We start from the raw sequence: 22,145 nt of genomic DNA, 5'->3' as shown, positions 1-22,145 counted from the left end.
CTCTTAGGGGGAAGAAAAATGCTCCCCCACATTTCTTCTGTCTTGGTGAAATATCTGCACAATTTTATCATGGAAATCCATCAGTCATGTAGGCTCCTAAGACCTGTGTTATGATACTTAGGCTCTGCTGACATTAATAGTGTGCATTCTTCCTATCAATTCTCTTAATTTTGAAACACAAGTGATAAGCAGGAGCAACTAATGAACTTACCAGTTGAACCCAGACTGATAATCTGGTTATGTCAATTAATTGAGGCTGATGCTCTACATTTCAGTAAGTTTCCAAATTGGAAACTGTATCTTCTTAAAAAAATTCCAATAGTGTAAATTGAATTTAACACCTACTGTTTGGAAATTTAACCAGACTTTAAGGAGAGTTTGTCTAGATTTTGTTGTAGGATGTTCCACAGCTCTCTATGCATTTAAAAATTTGTTTCCAGGGAGAGTACTCTGAAAGCTTAAATGCAGTGTTGTTAACTATTTCTCAGTTAATCTAGAAAAAATAAATTACATGGCATCATCTGCTTTGCTGTGAGATGTTACTGGTAAATCTAATCTTAACAAATCTGTTACATCACTGATATTATGGTATGTTTTCCATTAAAAGTAGAGACCTACTGTGAATAGTGGAATCAAAATAAAATCAAGAATAGTGGATTCTCTAATGAATATAAATAATTCCTTGCTTCAATTTGAATTCAAAATGATGTATCCATTATTTTTTATTCCAGTATTTAGTTATGTATTTCAGTATGACTGACCTAAAGTATCTAAAAGTAGGTAAACTCTAATGATCTCCACCAATATGTGAATTTCTTAAGAACCTGAGTGAGAAATGTAAATATGAAGCATTTTTCAAATATTACTCAAATATGAAATAGCAAACACCAAAATTTTCCAGGTCATTAAATTTACTTCCAGGTGGCAGTGTAATTGAATAATTTTAATGCTTCTACCTAAGTTCATTAGCTTTTTTAAAACTTTGAGAGGATAGTTAAACAATTTTATAAAAATATAAGTCATGATTGTCCTAAATCTTTAGGACTCATGCACTGCTCTTATCTAATTAATGCTTCCAGAAATATAATTAATTTTGTAGAAAATTAATTTGAACAGTACATTATACAAAGTGTTGTAAAACAGTAACAGAGAATGGTTAAAGTGTAATTTCAACGTTATACAGATTTCATGGATAATGGGAGTTCACTGAATCATGACATCATGAGCAATAAGTAAACGTGAAATAAAAAATAATCACATTGTTTTGCACAGACAGTTCATTTAAAGTTTAGTCATGTTCAATTCAAAGAACTGGAGGGCAAATGTTACTATCTCAGTGTTTAAACTTGAAAATGTTTTATCACTGTGACTAATATAATTTAAATCTACTGTACAGAACAACAGAAAATGATGTTATATCTATTATATATATTTTTACAGGGAGCTCTTAACTCTTAGAAGTTCATAATAACTCAGTGTTGTTGGTTTTCTGGTTTTTATTTTCTTTTCTAAGAACAGTAAAGCTTTTGAGAGCAAGATTTCAGTGCAAATAAATTACAGGCAAGAAGTAGTCCTCCTCCTGTCAAGGCTCAAAACATATCTTCATTTTTAACCACAAACCACAGCTTGTTTTGTTTGGACAACTCAGTAGTTGATGAGAAAGGAAGATCATCTGTATTTGTTAATAAATATTCCCTTTACCTGTTGTTCAGAAGTTACCTCCCTCAGTTTTCATATAAAAGGAATGGCTCTGTGTAACAGCAAAATCTTACGTCCTCCTGGTATCTCCATGACTTAATTTGAGCTCTGCACCCTGAAGTTTCTTTTAGAAGCAGCTGACAGAAGATGGTTTCTGGGATCATCAAGGGATCATCTGGGATCTCCAGCTTCTGTAACAGGGGACAATGATATCATACAATGCTTTTTATATAGGTTGTAATCTAGGTTTTGAAATCAAGGGCTACATTGATTGCTGGTGGAAGCCAGTGATGAATGATGTCTCTCAAAAATTCATACTGGGACAATGCTATTAAATATCTTCATCAGTAACACAGACAATAGGATTAAATGCCCCCTTGGCAAGTCTGTGCGTGAGTGGTGCAGCTGATTCACTCGAGGGAAGAAATGCCGTCCAGGGGTACCTCACCTGGCTGGAGGAGTGGGTCTATGAATCTTAATGAAGTTCAGCAAGACCAGTGTAAGGTCCTGCACCTGTGTCATGGCAATATCCATTACCATTAGGGACTGGATGGTGAATGGATTAAAAGTAGCTTTTTCAAAGAAGGACTTGGAGGTACTAGTGGCTGAGAAATGTCTAATGAGTGAGCAATGTGTGCTTGCAGCCCAAAAATCCAGCTGTATCCTGGGCTGCAACAAAGTAGGTGGCCAACATGTTTGAGGGAGGTAATTCTGCCCCTTTATTCTGCTCTGGTGAAGCTCCACCTTGAAATGCTGCATCCAGCTCTGAAGTCCTCAACACAAGAAAGACAGAGACATGTTAGAGTGGGTCCAAAGGATGGCCACACAGGTGATCAGAAGACTGGAGCACCTTGCCTGTGAAGACAGAGACAACTGGATTTGTTCTGCCTGGAGGAGGCTCTTATGAGACTTTACTGCAGCCTTGCAATATATAGAAAAGGAGAGATAAGAAATGTGCAGACTTTTTATCAGGGCCTGTAGTGACTGGGAGCAAAGTGGATTGGCTTTAAACTAAAAGAGCACAGATTTAGAGGGGCTGTAAGGAAGTTCTTTATTGTGAAGGGTGGGGAGACACAGGAACAGATTTCCCAGAAAAGTTGTGGGTGCCTCATCCCTGGAAGTGCTCAAGCTCAGGTTGAGTGTTTTTGAGCAACCTGATTATCTAGTGTGTGGCATCCCTGCTCATGGCAGGGATGTTGGAACTAGATAGTCTTAAAAGCAAACCAAAACCATTTTATGATATTTCTGTATAATATCATACAGTGATTGTCTATGCATGTTTATAAAACATGCAAGATTATTAAGGTAAATGTCTGAATATATAAATAACAGATTGATTTTAACACTCATGTAGCACTAAAGGCACCTCAGCATCAGAACTGGAATTTGGAGATAAAGTAGAAAACCAGTAATGATGGAACCACATTCTGGGTGTTTTTGGTGGTTTATTTTTGTTTGGTTTTTTTTGTTTGTTTTTGTTTGTTTTTGGTTTTTTCTGATTTTTAAAGAAATTATATCACACTGACACTCTTCCGACTAATGCCCTCAGCATAGCAATTTGCAGCTGATTTCATGGTTGTGTGCCCTTGCCATAGTTTGAGATTGTTTATCAAACAGCACATCAGAAGAATTAAGGTTTTTGGTTCTTTCAGACAGATTTAGGTTTTTAAAAATAGGCTTTTTGTACAGTTTTAGGAAAGAAAACTTCCAGCACCACTACAGAGGGCCTGGATATCCCATACATTCTATGTAATATCTGCTAAAATACTGAATTATTTCCATTCTGTGCTAAATGCGAGTAATCCACCACAATTATGCTAATCACTGCCCTGAAAACAAATTGATACAGCTGTTGAGTGACTAGGGAAGATGATGGCATATTTCTTTCTTTTTTGAAAGAAAAAAATAAAATGTTTTTGCCAGCAGGAAGCCAAACTGCTTGTAGAAATTACTTAGAATTGAAAATCACTATTTGATTCTGAAGGTAAATATGTTTGTTTGTATATATGAATATAAAATACATTTAGCTTTAATTGCATGCCAATTTAGACCCAGATAGCTGGTATGCTACAGAATTGTTTTGGACCATGATTTTGTTTTTATTTTGTATTGATGTTGTGCAAAAAATATATATGTATATACACAGTCATAGTGTTTTCTATTGGATCTTAAGTATGGAAGCTGAAAGTATCTAAACCACTCTTTCTACCAGGTTTATTATCAACACCCTCCACACATTTCCTTTCATATATACTGCTTTGCATTCAATGTTTCTTTTCCAGCAAAAAAAGCCATAGAAAGGGAACACAACACAAATATGGTAATATTGCTATCCACAACTTAAAAAAACTTCATAATATCTGCGTGTTGGTGAAACTACTCAGGCTAAGTAGACTCAGATTCTGTCAGCTTTCATATATCTTACGAAGATATATGAAGTAGTACTCTTCTCTTTTTCACATGGTTGCAGCTGTATTAATAGCCTTTCTGTGCTTACAGCATGAACATGGATTTAAAGCTTACACAACTATTCACAGAATGTTAGAAAATACAGCCTGAATTTTTGTGTTTCAATATGACTTCAGGAAATAACTGACAAAATCTGGTGCCTAATTATAATTTTGAAAAGCTGCATTTTTTCTTTGTGTAAGAAATCAATAACCTGCAACCAACTATCTATTAAAATTGTGGTTTGCCTCTCTGTAGTGGAAACAAAGCTCTTTTGTCTGAAACTAAATCACACATTTAATTCTAATGCAGTCAGTGGAGTTAATTATAGTGAAAAATTGTGTTGCTTCTATCACTTGAGGCTTTTTGCTTGGCTTTAAAGGTATGTAAGTAATATTTCATATGCTATGGTACCATTGTGACTGCTGTTACTGGTACAAAAGTATAATGAATGTGATTCACAAAGATGAGATACAAATCCTTAAAAACTAAGAATAATGAGGTGCAGTCTATTCTTTTATTAAACAATGTCACCAAAACAGGCTGCAGGTATCCCTCCTTGAGCAGAGGAGTTGGACCACATGAACTCCAGAGGCGTCCTTCCAACTTCAACCAATCTACGAACTTGTGATCTTCATTTAAAAACAAATAATTTTTTCTTTCCAGGGATTTAAAATAACAGTATGACCCTTTCACTTTCATTATATGGAAGTATCAAAAAGAATGTAAAAAACCCAAAACAGTTATGTTACAAGTTTAAATTATTATGCTGAGTCACTTGAAAAGTTAGGTGAGGAATAATTAGGCACTTAGCATTTTTATTGTTAATGCAGTTCTGTGTAAAGGAAGAAAGTTATAAGAAATACACTATAATTGACCTAATGAAACAGAAGTAAATACTTTAAAGACTACTGAAATAATTTTTATTTCATATTTTTATAAAGTATGAGTGAAATACAACTCATTGAATGCCATGGTGTGAGGCTACAGTACGAAGTTCAAACAATGGCAGAACTAGAATCTGTTTTCATTAGAAGTCATCAAAACTAAAATGTATAACCAGTGAGGTAATAAGCTACATAAGGGTACAATAAATTCATATCTGGTATATCCAGTGTCAAACGTATATTAATTTGAGATCAAAATTCATTAAAGCATATGTATCTGAAAAACAAAGCTTTTTGGATAGTGCAGTAATCAACCAATCAGAGTTTATTAATAAACAAAGTAGAAGTATCAATAGATGAGCTTGACAAAGAAAATGGATGTATTAGAATTTCACCATTCAAAATTGAAGCTGGAACAGAGAAGTCACAGCAATTACACTAGCAGGTCACTCTCTTGGCAGCTTGTCTTTTGGGATATGGATTTTCAGTGCTTTTAAATATTAGTTTAATATTAGTGCAACTTTCTCTGAGCTTTTTGAAATGTAAATATTACCACAGTTTGTTATGAAGATAATTTTTAAAAAAGGAGTTAAAGAGTTATCAAAATTTGTGTTGACTTTTATTTAAAAATAAATTTGATCTCATTTGGTACAGGGTTCTTTTTTCTGTGAAAAAATGTCTCATGGGAAACTTCATTCCTTAGCTGAAGAATATTTCCCTATAGCTGTTTATGGTTTATTATTTGTACTCTATATGTGGGAAATCATCAAAATCAGAAAAAAAATTAAATAGTTCAGTTTCTTTTTTGTTTGAAACACGAAATATGTCATCAATATTGCCAGAATATGACACCAGTATCTATCAGTTTGTATTACTGGCAGTGTAGCTCCCATGTCCAGAAATGCAATCATCTTGGTGCAAGACTTCAGGAAAGATAATTGTTGCAGATATGCTGAAATTCAGGGCCAGAGAAATAATGAATCATGACTCCTGGATGGTTCTCTTCAATACCTGTAGAACACAGTATTAAATTCCAAAAAAAGTGCTTAGCACCTTGCCAAGGTGATAGCTGTATCATCCTTTTGAGGAGCAGCAGCTATCTAAATAAAGGCAAAAAAGAGATTTGATTTGCTTTTTCTGAGAATCAATAAGAATACTATACTATAAGGAAAGACATATGTACACTTTCCCACCATTTAAAAATAATTATATACAGCTGCAAGCAAGACCTTTAGATGATGGATCTTCTTCTCTCATGCCAAAGAAGGCATTATGGATGGAATTATTTTGAAGAATAAAGTGTAAGTCAGATCACACAGGAATTACTGACATATCTCCAATATGAGGTAGAATAATCTCTCCTCTGTCAAAGGGATTTAATTGTCTGCCCTGACCTCCATCTGTTCTATTAATTGACTGCATTAGTGTGTGGTAGATATTTTTGGTTGGTACTATGTTTTATTAGTGAGATTTCTTAAGATGATATAATAGAAGCACACAGGAAGCTGTAACTCCTGCCATGTGACAAGGTATATTTTTTCTCAATTCTGACCTAAATCAGTTGACCAAGGGCAGGAAAAAAATAGATCAGTCCTTCTTAGTCAACCTGGTAGCTGCAAATTGTTTTCTGGTTTTTGTTGGTTTGTTTTTTTTTTTTTTTTTTTGTTTTGTTTTTTCAATATCATCCCATATAGTATGATACAAGAAGGAAAATTAAAAAAAAAAAAAAGTAAAGAAAGCCAGAAACCCTTTACAAAATAAATGAAATAAATTCCTTCGACACATAAAAATCAAATTTATATTGATTGATTTGATGGGCATATTACTTTTACTTTATACAAAAAGAAGCTAAAAACAAATGACCAGGAAGAAGAAAGGAGTCACAGGGAAGAATTATGATTTGTAGAAAAGAATATGCTAGTGTTCTAGCATGTTCTTTTCTCCACAAGAGGAAAGAGAAAGATTTGTGAATTAGAAAAGAACTGAGAGGGCTATGTGCAAAAGAGGAAAAGTATAGAAGGTACTTTTATAAGAGGACATTTTCAAGCAGGGAAGAAAAAGAGTAAGATGGGTCTTGAAAAGGTACCATGGCATAATGTTTTGTCATGAAATCCTATTGCTAAAAATATTTCTCCTCATATTTTAAAATGCCCATGTAGTTTTTCAGTCTTGTGAAAGCAGGTAGAGTGTGCTAAATAATATGATAATGATAACAATAGTAATAATATTGTATGGGGCTTGTTAGAAAGTCATTCATAAATGGTACTCATTGCAACCAAAAAAATAATGGGAAACATGTTTTTTAAGAATAAATAATCCAAATATTTCTAACATAATACTCATTTCCTAAAAGCCTATCTATTCTATGATGGTAAAGGCTAGTATTAGGTGAAGATGGCAAAAATGGATAAACTTGTTCTCTGAGATATGATTTTACACTAGGGAAGATTCATTGCAACAGTTTTTAAAATTACTTGAAGGTGGCTATGGGAATAACAATATTAATGATAACAATAATAAAAACAGCCCAAGAAAGGAAAATGAATTGAATGGTATGTGAGAAAATATCTGAATTTTAGTCTTAACCTTGTATACTGAATTTCCTCCCGATGGATGCCACCTCATCTTCAATAAACTATCAGCACAATTAATGATAGAACAGACAAAAGCTGTTAAGAAACTCATAGCAGAATAAGCTCTTCCTGATTTTAGTCATGACAACTTTGTTAATGTATGAAACAAACAGGAAAGTTACAAGGCTCATAACTCTGTAGTTATAAAATAATTCTGTATATATTTGTAAGAAGTGAAAGAAGGAATCATCTTGCTACAGCTCAGTTAGGACAGTTAGCTGTCTAATCTAGGCTAATAACTTGGGATTTTTCAACATAATCTTAAGGATGCTTTCATAGTGGTTGACTTCAACTAATATTTAATGTTAAATACCTATGTTGCAGTAGGAAGAACTGCTGCCTGAAGTGTGTGCTTCTGATATAGACAGAATATCTGACTTTTTCATATACAGTCTGGGAAACAAACATGAGGTTTAGTATTTGTTTCCAAGATAAAGAAGGCACCTATACATTTTGCTAAGCAAATGTGGAAATTGGAGTGAAAGGATTAACAGGAGGAGAAATGGTAACTTCTGTGTTTTTTGTTGGCTTCCATTTCCTACTCAGATACAACTCTACAAATTGCAAAGCAAATATGATATATTACATTAGATTTCTGAAAACCTTTGATGCAAGAAAATATAATTAACTACATGTGAGATGGCTTTGCAATTTCCCATGTAGTAGAATTATAAGGAATGTCATACAGAAACTTTTGGGAATTTTTTTTCTAAAAGAAAACATCACATATTGTTCTGAGATTTCTGTTGGAATTGTTAAAAGACCATGAAACACGATTTGATTTTTATCATTTGGGAGTGTGGGATTTGAAATGGAGGACATTTTTCACTGAACAAAGAACTGCCAGCAAAAGATTTGACATCTTTTCCAAGCTTAGCTTTCCTGCTTTTTTGGCATGCTAATCAGTGGTGAGGAAAGATATCTCTGGTTCTGTCCATGAGGTTATATCTTAGTCAATAAAATGATCCATGTCCTGTTCTCTGCCCCTGAGGCCACGTAACATAGCAGAGCTTGCATTTCTATAATGAAAATCTTTCTTACTAAAAAAAAAAAAAATATATATATATAAAAAAAAAAAAAAGAGCTGTCTGAGAGCTGTCTGTTGAAGAACACCTCTGGCCTGTCCTACTCCCTGTTTATGCCTGTGTATTGGCTGGTAGGTATCAATACTGGGGCAGGACAGTGTTGGAATTCATGCTCTAGCCCTGTCTACTTTACTGCTTAGATCCTGAATTCCAGTGCTTACTGCATTGGCCTGTAAACAGCTTAAGATATTAATTCATACTGGGACTTTTGTATGGTAACATTATTCTTAGCTTCTAGGAGTCCATAGAATGTAATGTGATTCACAGCTCCCAGTACTTATGTCAGCTAGAAAGTTAAGAATTTTATCCTTCATTATTGAATTCAGTGTAGGCAGGACAGTAAGCAGGGTATATGCCAGAGTCTCTCATCTAGGCTGGCTTTTAAACTGTGTTTGCAGGGAAGAAGGGAAGGCAGCAGGCAGCACAGTAATGGTTTCATTAATGTTGTCTAAAATAATAGATTAATATAATATTTTTAGTTGGAAAAGACTTCTAAGATTCCTCACTGCCACACTGACTACTAAACTATGTCCCTAAATGTTGCATCCACATGCCTTTCAAATGTCTCTGGGGATGGTGATTCCATCACTTCTGTGGGCAGCCTGTTTCAGTGCTTAACAACCATCTTGGTGAAAAAAAAAAAAAAAATCCTAATATTTGATCTAAACTTCCCCTGCTCCAAACTGAGGCCATTTCCACTTGTTTTATTCCTTGTTATTTGGAAGAAGAGACTGCCCTCCACCTTGCTAGAACATCCTTTCAAGTATTTGTAGAGAGCAATAAGCTCCTACAAACCCCTAAGCTTCCTTTTCTCCAGGCAAAATAACCCCAGGTCCCTCAGCCACTTTTCCTATGACTTGTGCTCCAGCCCCTTCACCAGCTTCATTGATCTAGAAACACTGATTTAGTGAAGGATTCTAGTGATCCTATTTTTCACAATATTTTGTGGAGACTTATTTTGCTGAGACATGTTATCTCATCTCTTAAATATAAGGAGTTCAAGACAGTATTTAGCAGGTGAAAGCCCACTAAGTTAGGAGGAGAACCTTACAGGAAGAGAGGCTGGAGGACACTCTTCCTTGTGCTGGTGAAGTTGTCCACTTTCAAATAAAAAAAGAAAACCTCAGGGGAAGATTTACTTGATGAATCAATTTGATGACATAAAAGCATAGTAAAGATAATCTCCAGTCACAATTTTTATTTTATGAAATAATTCTCCTATAAACTGCATAAGGCTTCCTTGAAAGCGAGAATACCTGCCCAAGAAAATTTGTACTTTATGGGAATCCAATGTTAGAGTTTTCTCATAGTCAAAGGGTAAGAAACTCAGAGTGAAGTCTTTTGGTCCAGGGAGAATGCTTCACAGAGTCCTCATAGCTATCCCAGCCTAATATGGAAAGCTAATGTTTGTCACTTGGAAGAGGGAACAATGGGTTTAGATTTCCTCAGGTTAATGAGGGTAGCCACTCAACTTCCCCATTTCCAGAATGAATGTATAATTGTGACATTTTCATATGAATTAAGGCAGTATCACCACCTGGTAACTGAACCAGGTAATGCAATGAAAATGTCCTGCCCGTGTCTCCTGTGTAATTAAGTCCTAAGAATTTGTATAGTAAAGCAGCAACTTTTTTTGGCCATATAATATGTTAATGGTGTGTGTGCTTGGGTGTGTTCACATGCCCAGCTGGTTTAAATTGCTTTTCCCACCCTGTTTCTGGTTATTGTAACAATTTTAATGTCTCCTCTTCTGAGACTAGAATGCCTAGAGGGAGGTATCAAATTCTAATCATTAAATAGCCTCAAGAGATCAAATTGCATATCAATCAGTCTCTTAGACAATTTCTCAGTTGGTTCAGACAAGAGTTTTCATTTCTTTCATCCTTGACAAGGGCATACACTTCAGTTCAATGGAGAAGACAAGAAAGAGAAGACTGAGACCTGTGAGTTTCTTTGTATAATATTTAGACAAAACCTCTTAGACTTCCTTAAGAATTTTTCTTTTCAGTCATTTGATCTTTCTTACAAGAGAGTAGTTAAGACTCATTCCATGCTACAAATGCTTTTCTTTTGAGGTCTTGAAGTGGTAGTGAGTAATTAACTTTGATTTTTTTGAGGGTTTATTCAATTTACAAGGGTCTACTCTGTAAGCCGAATGTATCAAATACTGATTTTTGTGTGCATGTATTTTTTTTTTTTCAAATCCATAAATTAGTGGTTTGCTCCAGGCATAAGAGATTTTAGTCTTCAGGAATTTTTGCCTTAAAGAATCTCAGGGCTGAACATTCTGTTTCAGATAATAATCTTTTTATTTTTGTAGTAACACATCTGAATTTATGCAAAGAGAGGTATATAAAAGAAATGAAGAGAGACCCAGAGTGTGTTACATTTCTTGTACAAGGTTATATCAGAAGTAAAAGCTGGAAAGGATGCTATCAGTTGTGCTAGACTGTACTGATGCTATTTTTGTACATTTCCCTAGAATATGTTCTACAAATGCAGTATTTTCTTAAGACTTGACAGCTGCAATTAGACCACAGTTGAGTAGCTACTGTCATGAGAAACTTAAATTCAGATCACAATTTGAGCTGAATGGAACACACCTGTAATTTTTGGATTACTTATTGCAGGCTTATGTTTGTAGGGAGTTTATGCCATGTTTTTCCCTTCTAATATTGAAATCTTATGTTTATTTGCCATCTTCATCCTTGTATCCTAAGAAGCAGCGAGTATCCTGAACCTTGTCTAACCACTGAAATTCTTCTATACTTACATGTAATACTAGTTGAAATTACTGTTCAAAAGGTCAATGAGATAAGCACAACTGTCTTACCTGAGCATTCCCAGTTAGTCTTGGGTCCTTCTGGCTATGCAGTTTTTTAATAATTTTGAATAAAGAAATTATAAGGTAAACCATATCTGTGATTGTTCAACAACCTGCTCTTATAATTAGACCAGAACATCTGATTTTTTGAGAATTCTGAGGTTAATTTTTTTTTTTCTTGGAAAGGAGTGATGATCACGTGTTTTCTTTTTCTCTGCTTGTTTTCAAATTGTTTTCATTATTGAGAGAATTGCCATTTTCAAAAACATTGTAGGGACCACACAGCTTTTTCTTGTAGTTCCATTGTTCTTTTTGATAGTGTGTGAGATTTAGATATTCAGAATAAGAGTGGTAGCTCCAGGCAAGAAGCAATGATATGAAAGAAATGTGTTCCCATTTTCTGAAAAGTAAATGGTGATTGTAGTTTCTAACTTGAGGGATCTGCTGACACTGTCCAAGCCTATCTGAGCCTATTTCTTTCACTTGGAGAAATTCATAGAAGGGTAAATGTAACATGTTCTTTAAAAAAATCCCCAAGCCTGTTTAATTCAATGTTAGCATGTAATTTGTGTTACTCTTCAGGCTTTCTTTCCATATTAAGATTTTTTTTAAAAAACTACCTTTGTCTTCCATGACTTCTAATCATACTACAAAGACCAACTTCAAGGTCAATCATGATGTTTGTATATCTAGCATTTATTTTCACTTTAATCAAGGGTACATCTTAATTCTTAAATTTTTATCACTTTCTTTTCAGTTTAAAATTTAAATCTTGAAAAAGTTTTTGACTGTGAATCAACAAATTATAACTCCCAACTAAATAATTTGTGATTCTGTTAGACATTATTCAGGTACTCACCCCTAGTGAAGATTATAATGCTAAGTTAGTGAAATGACCAACAGTACAGGGAATCATGGTTGTAAGTTCTCATCAGGCTGAACAAAGACACTGAACCATGTGTCAGAGAACTCTTCTGCTTTATTGTACAGTTGTGTTCTTAACTGTGGCAACCAGTTAAAACAAAGAGGAATAAAGAGAGAAGAAAGTGTGAGGGGGCACAATCTGTATGCCTCTAATTTAAATTAGGCTTTTTGCATGTTTTTTCACCCCTGCACAGCCAGCTCTTCCCCAGGAAGTGAGCTGGAGTGAAGGGGACTGAGCACAAGTCTCAAGGCAGAGCAGGGAGTTAGCTCAGGGCAGCACTGCCCCACCTCTCCTCTGGTCACCTTTCATGTAGCAATGCTCAGAATGTTTGAGATAAAACATGCTTAGATCAGGTCCTCTACAGTTAGGATTATTAGAAGTCTAGATTTTGGGGTTTTTTTACTTTGTTTTGAGGGTGTTTTGTGTCTTTGTGTGTATTTTTAGGAATAACTTAATAATAAATATCTTATTTGAGTTGGGAAAATGCTTACAAAAATACAACAAGCATATACGTGCTATAGGAAAAAGAATTTCTTGTAAACTTAGCTGCATGTTAATTTGAAGCCAGACACTGTAGTTGCAGTTCTGATATTCAAAAATATCTTATTATTGGCCAGTTTTTGTAAATAAACTTCCTATCAATTTTCTAAGTCTAAATGGTGCACATTATTTAATGATTCGTGTTCCTCTGTGTTGTTCACTATTATTTTGTCTGATATTCCTGAATAACTTCATGTAGGATAAGGAAAAATGAAACTTAGCTCATTTCAGCGTATCAAGAAAGTTCCAGAAGCTCAGAAGAAAAGTCCCTAAAGAAGTTACAGCTGTTTTGTGTTGTTTGTTTAATATGAAATATAGTAGATAAACCCAGTATGCATTTACTGATATTTGGGAAAACTGTTCTTTTGTTATTGAATGAACATTTAAATACAGTGACTATTCAGAGGGTGTAGTGCTGATTATGAGGTAGAGGTGTATTTAAACCTGCTTTGGGAAGAGCTTTTACAGAAGACAGCAGTGTGATTAGTTTTCTGCAAATATTTCAAATTATATGGACATATTGCTAAAAATTAATATTGTAGTCATGTTCAAAAATTTCCGTGCCTTGGATAGTTCTTATTTACAGTATCATGCAACAACATTATTATAGATATTTATATATGTTATAATATGATAATATTCTAATTTCTTTTGTTTGAAAACAATCAACCAAACACACACACAAACATAAGACAATACAACAAATAAAACCCAAAAAGCAAGCCATATATATCCACTTAATAATTTTCAAAGTTACTTATTTCAAGGGGACAAAGAGAATAGAAAGAAGAAAAACAGTTCATGTTCTTGGTAAATGAAGTATTTTTTGAACCTCTATATTCTGTGAAATGCATTAAATACTTAGCAAAATGTCAGTATGAGGAGAATCTAAAATTTTATGAATTGCATGGTTTGTCAGTTTTTTTCTACTGACTAGCTGGTTGCCCTTTCATTTCAGCTAATCAAGCTCACAGTATGCTTTCAGAATGTCTGTCTAATGAAAGGGATGGGAGTCTTTAACCCATGCCCAAAACCCCCTTGTGAATGTGAGCAGAAGGCAGGGCCAGAGAATAAAAGTGGTCAGTGACTGAGAGCTGGGGTGTACTGTTCTGCATTAGTTGTATTAAATAAAGCCTGAGAAAGCCTAGCATATCTGTGGAGTCTTCATTTTCCTATGTTCATATAATTTATATTTCTGTTTTCTTGTAACTGGTCATGACCTGAACAAGAGGATCAATAAAAACTTGGTCACTTTAGTTTTCTATTCTACGCTGGAGCAAAGATGACTTCTAAGCCATGCCTTCTATTTCCCTAGCAGCTACAGAATAAGCGTAGAGCTACTGACAATCTTCTCAAGTTGAAAAGGTGGTAACTGCAGATCCTGGAAACCATCAGTTTAGCCCTGAAGGCCTGATTCATAGACTATTTAAGCATCTCTAAGAGTGTCTTGGGGCACAGATTTATAAACAAGTACAAGTGGTATTTCCAGGCTCACATCCATGTTAACTTCAATCTGCATTTTCTTCAAAGGCCATAAATGTCTCATTAGCCTCAAATTACACTCCTCTGCCAATAACAAAATCATTGCATGTGATCTTATATGATTTCAGATCCTCCTTGATTTCCCTGTGTGGTATGCTGCCAGAAGTTGTCATTTTGAACTGAATATTCTGACTTGTATTGATTATTTTCGATTGTTTGAATGAGTGATACTTCCAACTAGGAATTTTTTGCAGCAGTTTGTATGCATTTTTCTAACACTTGAAGCAGTAAATAAAAAATGGGAAAAGTAAAACACTATTAGTGATAATAAATAAAGGCATGACAAGTACATGCCTTCCTGTAGACTCAGTATGTAAAGGCATATTTAATAGCTGACTGTATACATATAATTGCACATCAAACCAGTTTTGAGATATCTAAAAACCTTTCTAGAATGTTTACAGTTTTCTATTTAAGATTAATCCCTAATTGAAATCTATGACTCTCTATTTACATCTTCCAACATTTTCAATGATGTATCTAACATCATATCATATAGTCGTTAAAGTTCATAGGCAGCATGCCTTTGTCCTTACCTCTCAATATTATTAATGAAAATTATTTTATTTTCTTTGTGTATGGGAGTGTATGCATTTCATGTGAAACTAACCTTAGGATAATGGTAATTAGTCTAGTAATGTCGATAAACTGAAATGTGTGATATTTTCTGCTTAATTTTCTTGCCTAAACAAGATATTTTTACTTTCCTTGCCTCAGTCTGGTTCTTTGCATCGGTATAATACCAAAACCAGTTGTCCTTAGGATGCACAGCTCCCAGAGCTGGAAGCTGGGGAAGTATGGAGAGCTGAATGAAGCCCCCTTAATCCAGGAGGAAATGGTTAGTGATCTGTTACTTATAGCAAATTAGATACACAAAAGTCTGTGGGCTCAGATGGGATACACCTGAGGAAGCTGGTGGACAAGCTTATCAGACTGCTTTAAACCACCTAACAGCAGTCCTGCTTAACTGGAGGATGACCCAGGGAGCTACAGGCAGGTCAGCCTGACCTCAGTACTGGGGAAGGTCATGGAACAGATCATCCTGAGTGCCATCACCTGCTATGTGCAGGACATCTAGTGAATCAGGCCTAGATGATACTCACAAATGGCTTGACAAAAGGCAGATCCTGTTTGATTAACATGATCTCTTTCTGTCATAAAGTAACCTGTCTGGTGGATGAGGGAAAGGATGTGGATTTTGTTTATCCAGACTTCTGTAAACCACTGGATACTGTCGCCCACAGCATTCTCCTGGGGAAACTGGCTGTTCATGGCTTGGATGGATGCAGTCTTCACTGGGTGAAAAACTGGCAGGATAGTCAGGCCCAGAGAGTGGTGCTGAAATTGGGGTTAAATCCAGTCAGCAGCTGGTCACCAGTGCTGTTCCCTAGGGCTCAGTATTGGGGCCAGTTTAATGTCTCTATCAATGATTTGGATGAGGGGATTGCGTGCATCCTCAGTTCAGTTCACAGATGATACTAAATTGGATGGGAGTATTGATCCGCTGGAGTGTAGGAAGGCTCTGCAAAAGGAACTTTACAGCCTGGATTGACTGACTGAGACCAGTTCTCTGAGGATCAATATGGCCAACGGTCCTGCAGTTGGGTTGCAAAAACTCCATGCAATGCTCCAAACTTGGGGAACAGTGTCTTGAGAGCTGCTCAGCTGAAGGGAACTTGGGGGTGATGTTTGAAAGCTGGCTGGATATGAGCCAGCATGTATCCAGGTGGCCAAGAAAGCCATAGTATTTAATGCATCACATTTTTTTACAATTGCACATTATCTCTGCTGTATCAGCTGAGGATTTCTTTCGTGTTATCATTTTTGGTTCTGTCCCTGCTGGTAATGTGTTCACTCCTGCTTATTTGTCATTCCCATTTTCTTTTTGTGTTTTGTTTCCTTTTTTTTTTGCTTGCTGTTTGCCCAGAAATTTTTTTCTTTATCCATCTTTCATCATGTGGATCACTGTGTTTCCTTCCACCTTGTCAATTTTCTCAGTGCTGTATTCCAAATTTCTTAGAATGTCATTACAAACTTCTGCAGTGTGGATGTCAAGGGAATAAGATCTGTTATTCCTCCCTAAGCACAGATTAAATCCTCAGTTGGATATATCTGGAAAATCTGATTTGTGCTGCATGATCAGTAAAGTGTGCCAAAGTCAGGATGGGACAGAGCAAGAGGAATGCTACTCAAAATCAATCACCTGCTACTGATTTTTATAGTTAAAGATGGTAGCAAAAATCAGAAGGGAAAGTGAACTTGAGGAGGAATTTTGAATGACCCATTGCTGGCTGACCACCCTGACTGCCAGGGAGCAGCTGAAGTGGAGCTGTCCATGGGAGAGGATGGCCCAGGAGCTGTGGGCACTGCACTGGTGGCAGGGCTGAACTTCTAAGGCTCCCTGTTGAGTGTGGGCTGAGAACTCTCAGGACTCTGCCACCACCCAATAATCGTGAGGCCAGGCAGGGTGAGGAGTCAGGTCCAAGGTCTACTCGGTGACCCAGTGAGGCCAAGATCCAGGCTGGGCATGGGGTTGGGCATAGGGCTTCCTGCAGCATAAGGGACTGATGGCCTTGGTGCTGCCCTTGGGGACATGAAAATTAGAACTGCTAATGATTTGTCCTTCAGAAATGGTGCTCAAATTGTAACTCCTAGAGAAAATGTTAGAAGAAATTTTGGTCCATCACACGTAATATGTATCTGGTATTTATCTGGCCTCTGGTATTCTGGTGTTTCAATAGCTTTGTGGTAAGAGTGCTAAAATGAAATAATTGAAGAATTCCAGAAGTTTTGAGAGAATAAAATGTCATTCAAATTATTTTCCATGTCTGAGTCCTGACTGAAAAAAGGACCTGCTTGTCTACTTATATATAATTTTTATATATACATATGTGTTCATCCTACAAATTATAAGGTATCAGTGTCAGTTTCCTGTAACAAGAAGGTTTTTATGTGTGGAATTGTTGTCTGTGCTTTTGAGTTGAGTAATGGGTAAAAAGGAAATCTTTAATTTCTTTGAGCAGGTAGAATGTTGATGTGTGTTCATTTGTATACTTGTAATGGTTAGCATATACATGGAAGTGACTTGTATTTAATTTAAAAATTACAGAATTATTATATGAATTGCCTTCTGTTTAAAAACAAAAGTAAGAGAATTCAAGCATGTACTGTTACATAATTGTAACACTATGTAGTCCAAAAGCTGATTTAAGAGATTGTAACATGCTTTTTTTTTTCCTTTTAGTTTTCCATTATTCTGTCAAACATAGAAAAAAAGATATGAAAGTCAATGAATTTGTATCTCATTTTGACTGTTCTCATACTTGATTTGGACTAATTATTTATTGCATTCATTGGAATTTCTGAATTAGATGGAGGTAAATTAGGTTGTCATACACAAAAGAAGTCATGTCTGTGAAAAATATTCTGTAGTTGTCAACTCATACCAAGAAGAGATTATCCAATACAGGAAACTAAAGTAATGAATGGTTCCTGTGGGAGTGCAAATAGGCTTAAAAAGAAGATTCTGTTTATTTAGGGCAGAAAATATCCTCAAGGTAGCACTTAAATGTGATACTCTTCCTGAAATCAGAAAAATTAGAAGTGTTTGAGCTGTGGTTTGCTTTGGAAGCATATAGAGAAGCAGAAACATTTGTTTTGTGAAATAACCTTGTGGCTTCAAGTTTAGTTCTCTTAACTTACATACCTCTGGAAACACATGGCTCACCAGAGTGTCTAAAGTTCATAAAACATTTGTAACATAAAACATGTTCCTTGGCATGGAAGTAGTGTGTGAATATAATTTTTGGCTTTTAAAGATTTTTTTTTTTTTTTTAAGGTTTATGCCAAGATAAATTTGTCTGTTGATTTGAATTGCTCGCTTTCTTTTGGCCGCAGGCTGACTGAGTGGGCTGGACTTCACTGGAAGGAGCCATTTCACTGGGGCAGTGGAATAACTGCGGATCTCTCACCACTCTACTTGTCGGGAAGTGCTGTGCATTGCCAGGATTAATTCAACACTGAAGTCTGGGATGGGCCTTAGGGGCAAACACTCCCTTGTTTCTTCTGACATTGGGATTTGTCTACAACCAGTCATCTGAGGCACCTACCACACATCAGCTTTTGTTTTTTTGTTGCCTGAACAAATATACATTTTCCTTCACTTCATCTCCTTTTGACTACTGTTTTATTAGTTTTCACTTTCCTTGACTGAATAATTTCTCCTGGCTGTGGAAGAAAGAGCCCTGCTGATGTTGATTTAAATAATGTCGAAACCAATGGGACTCCTATGGCTGCCTTTGATCTTCACACCAGTGTGTGTCATGTTGAATTCTAACTTTCTCCTGTGGATAACTGCACTGGCTATAAGATTTACTCTCATTGATGGCCAAGCACAATACCCAGTTGTTACTACGAATTATGGCAAAATACGTGGTTTAAGAACACCTTTGCCTAATGAGATCCTTGGTCCAGTGGAGCAGTACTTGGGTGTTCCTTATGCTTCTCCTCCAACTGGAGAAAGGCGATTTCAGCCCCCAGAGCCACCGTCGTCTTGGACGGGCGTCCGCAATGCCACACAGTTTGCCGCCGTCTGCCCACAGTACCTGGATGAGAGGTCACTGCTCAATGATATGCTGCCAGTCTGGTTTACAGCCAATCTGGATACTGTGGTGACATATGTTCAAGATCAAAATGAAGACTGTCTGTATTTGAATATCTATGTGCCCACAGAGGATGGTAAGTACCCTGAGACCCACGCTGCGGTGCGCTCACCGGTTCAACATATGAGGAGTGTCCAGGTCTTCAAAGCATCTTACTGAGTTTCATCCATGGATAATGCCTCTGAATATGCATTATTAGTAATACTTTGTAAATTGAACATGCTTGCATAGATTCTCTCTTACTTTTCAGTGCAACACCAACCTGCAGTTTGATTGCAAGTAGTGGCCAGGATATGTCAGCCAGACTTAAGTTTACATCTAAAAGAGAGCTGAGAATCCTTCACAAGAGTAGAAAGGGGAAATAAACACTAACCTGAAGTAATATTATCATTTTTCCATGCATGAATTGTACAAATATATTGTTACATGCTAATTTTTAAAGCAGAATTTACCTATTTTTTTTTCTTTATTTTATCATAAAATTTCTGGGCCTACCGTTAACTCTGCTTGATTTTAATAGATAATAGAAAATTATTACAGTAATTCTGTCAGCAAGGACTTTTTTAGGATTTTTGTCTGTAAAACTTTTCAGTCAAGCTTATTTTTCTTCATTCACTAAATTTAAAATGAAGTCAAGGTGATTTATTATGCAGATTGGAACAGGTGGCTTTAAACTTTCATCTCTCTTGTGCAATACTGTCTCAAGAGAGCTACTTTGAACCACTTTCTATAGACAAAAAGGATGAACACAAGTAGTAATACAGAACTCTTTGGATATTTACATGATCTCAATCTTAAAAATTGTAGCTGCATGTCATGATGGATGTATCTTTGGTCGTTTTGCAAAGTATTGCTTCCTACAGGCAAGAAAACCTGTTTTCATTGGGCCCCAAACAAGTTAAGTCTATTATTTCACAAGGAAATAAAAATAGTACTAGCACTTATATTTAATATTCCACTTAAAGCTAGTGCTTTCTGCTAATTAAAATGCAGTTAGGGATGAATAATGTGTCAGATTTCTCCCAGATATGCAAATCCTTTCACTTTTGCTGAGAGTTTGATTTATACAACCAAGGCATTGTTATTTCTCAGTAACCATACTCTAAATATGCAAATTTTCTGCTTTGATTATTATAATCCTTCTGCCTTGATTGGCTTCTTTACTCAGAATTTCCAAGCTGCCTGCCAGCAATAAACATACCACCTTCTTTTCCTGTTCTCATCAGCTGAAGCAAAAACTTGAAAACTGAGAATAAAGGGGTAAGGTTTGGGAATACTGGGAACTTTGCAAACGTAAATACTACCAAGGTGCTTAAAGGAAAAGTGCTGTGAAAGGAAAGCTGAGTTTATGGGGGCTCTGTGTGCATGATTGTGTGTGCATGTGTCTGTGTGTGTCTGTGTGTGTCTCTGTGTGTGTGTGCCTTGGTGTGTAGACAAAGGAACAGGCCTTTACAACTCAGTTCTTTCACTCTTACAGCCTCATTGGGCTTCTTCTTACTCCTTGGATAATGACATAGATAATTTTTTCCCAAATTTGTTTATGTTCTGGATTTTAGCCTTCATACTTTAATTAATCACTGGGGTAAGCTTGCCCTGAGAAAGCATTCTGGGTTAAGATTTTGTTTGTTCTCACTGAAGGAACATCAGATCTTCTAACTCAGTCTTATTTTAGAATCCAGTTTTAATAAATCATATATTCCTCCAATCTAATAATAAGAAGTTTCATTTATTAATTAGGGGATACAGGAAATTAGACATGGAAAAATATATGTGAATGTCTAGGAAAAGAATATTTAATATCAAATGAAAAATAGTAAAATATTGTGAGCTGAATGACTAGCAATCTACAACACTCATCTTGCTATAATAGCTAATGACATTTACATTTAGATTTAAAGTAGAAAGGACTGATAAATTTAATTTCACATTCTGTAGACATTTTTGTCCACTTTTGCAAATTCATGATTTTCTCCTCCTGGTTTTAGATTTTCTTTAAATAGGTTGTAAATGGCATCAAGTTGCTTTTATATCTCCTGTTGAAAGGAGGTATTAAAACACATGCATAAAAAACTGTAGCTGAATATTGAGAAGACAAGGTTGCTGTTACTGATGAGCTGAAGGTAAGGTTGCTCCTCTACAATATGAAAAGCATTTTTAAAGATTCCATTGGGAAACAAGAAGCTTAAGAATGAATGAATTAAGTACATAATGTTTTAATTGTATGCTGTATATCAGCATATAATATAATAATATATATTATTTGTCACTAATTAATAAATCTCAGAGGCTTTTTTTGGTGAGGAATATATGTGATCTTCTGACCATAAAGATGCTTAACAGGAAATGACCTACAAATCAGATGCTCTAAGTTAGTGTGTCTCCAAATCACTTTAAACAGTCTTAAATAGGAGTGCATACAATCTGATTAAAGATGTTATGCTTCATTATATGAGTCCTAGTTGGCAAAAATAATCCACATTGTTATGGAAACAGACCATGAAATTAGTTTTTGAAGCAAGATTTCAAAATGAGTGGCTTTGAATTAAATTTACATTTTCAATTATTTCTTCAGTATAAATTGATTTAAAAGAATTTTGATACTGTTTTCTAGAAGAAAAGGTGGCTGGAATCATCCAAACCTAATAAATGCTCGGATTGTGAAACTTACTCGGAATAATTTTTTTCTTGTTTTTTTATCTTTGGAGAAAAGAATAGAGCAACAACTAATGAATTATCTGCAGTCATTTGCAGTGCTTACTTCAAAGCAATTCTAGTGAATAATTAATCAAAATGAAGCTCAGGTTTTGGGATTTTTTTCATTGTTTTGTTTTCTTGCAGTTCTTTTTCAGTATATAGCATTACCTGTTTCCTATTATTTTTGTGGTTTGGCCAAAGAGAACCA

General features: G+C 35.5%; 1 protein-coding gene across 5 annotated transcripts in view; it reads left to right on the top strand.

The window, feature by feature from the left end:
- NLGN4X (neuroligin 4 X-linked) overlaps positions 1 to 22,145 on the top strand; it is a 159,891-nt gene that overhangs the window by 31,741 nt on the left and 106,005 nt on the right. For 3 of the 5 annotated variants that reach the window (XM_012569616.5, XM_030280444.4, XM_030280464.4), the window contains one exon: positions 18,480 to 19,319. The exons of 1 other annotated variant lie outside the window; for it this stretch is intronic. In XM_012569616.5, coding sequence (XP_012425070.1) covers positions 18,848 to 19,319 — 472 coding nt within the window. In that variant the 5' untranslated portion in view covers positions 18,480 to 18,847. Of the gene's footprint in view, positions 1 to 15,299; positions 15,421 to 18,479; positions 19,320 to 22,145 lie in introns of all 5 variants that reach the window. One more of the 5 variants, XM_030280448.4, reaches the window with a different exon arrangement.

Source organism: Taeniopygia guttata, chromosome 1 (genome assembly GCF_048771995.1).
Source record: "Taeniopygia guttata chromosome 1, bTaeGut7.mat, whole genome shotgun sequence".
Taxonomy (NCBI): Eukaryota; Metazoa; Chordata; class Aves; order Passeriformes; family Estrildidae; genus Taeniopygia; species Taeniopygia guttata.
This window is presented reverse-complemented; position numbering and strand designations above follow the sequence as displayed.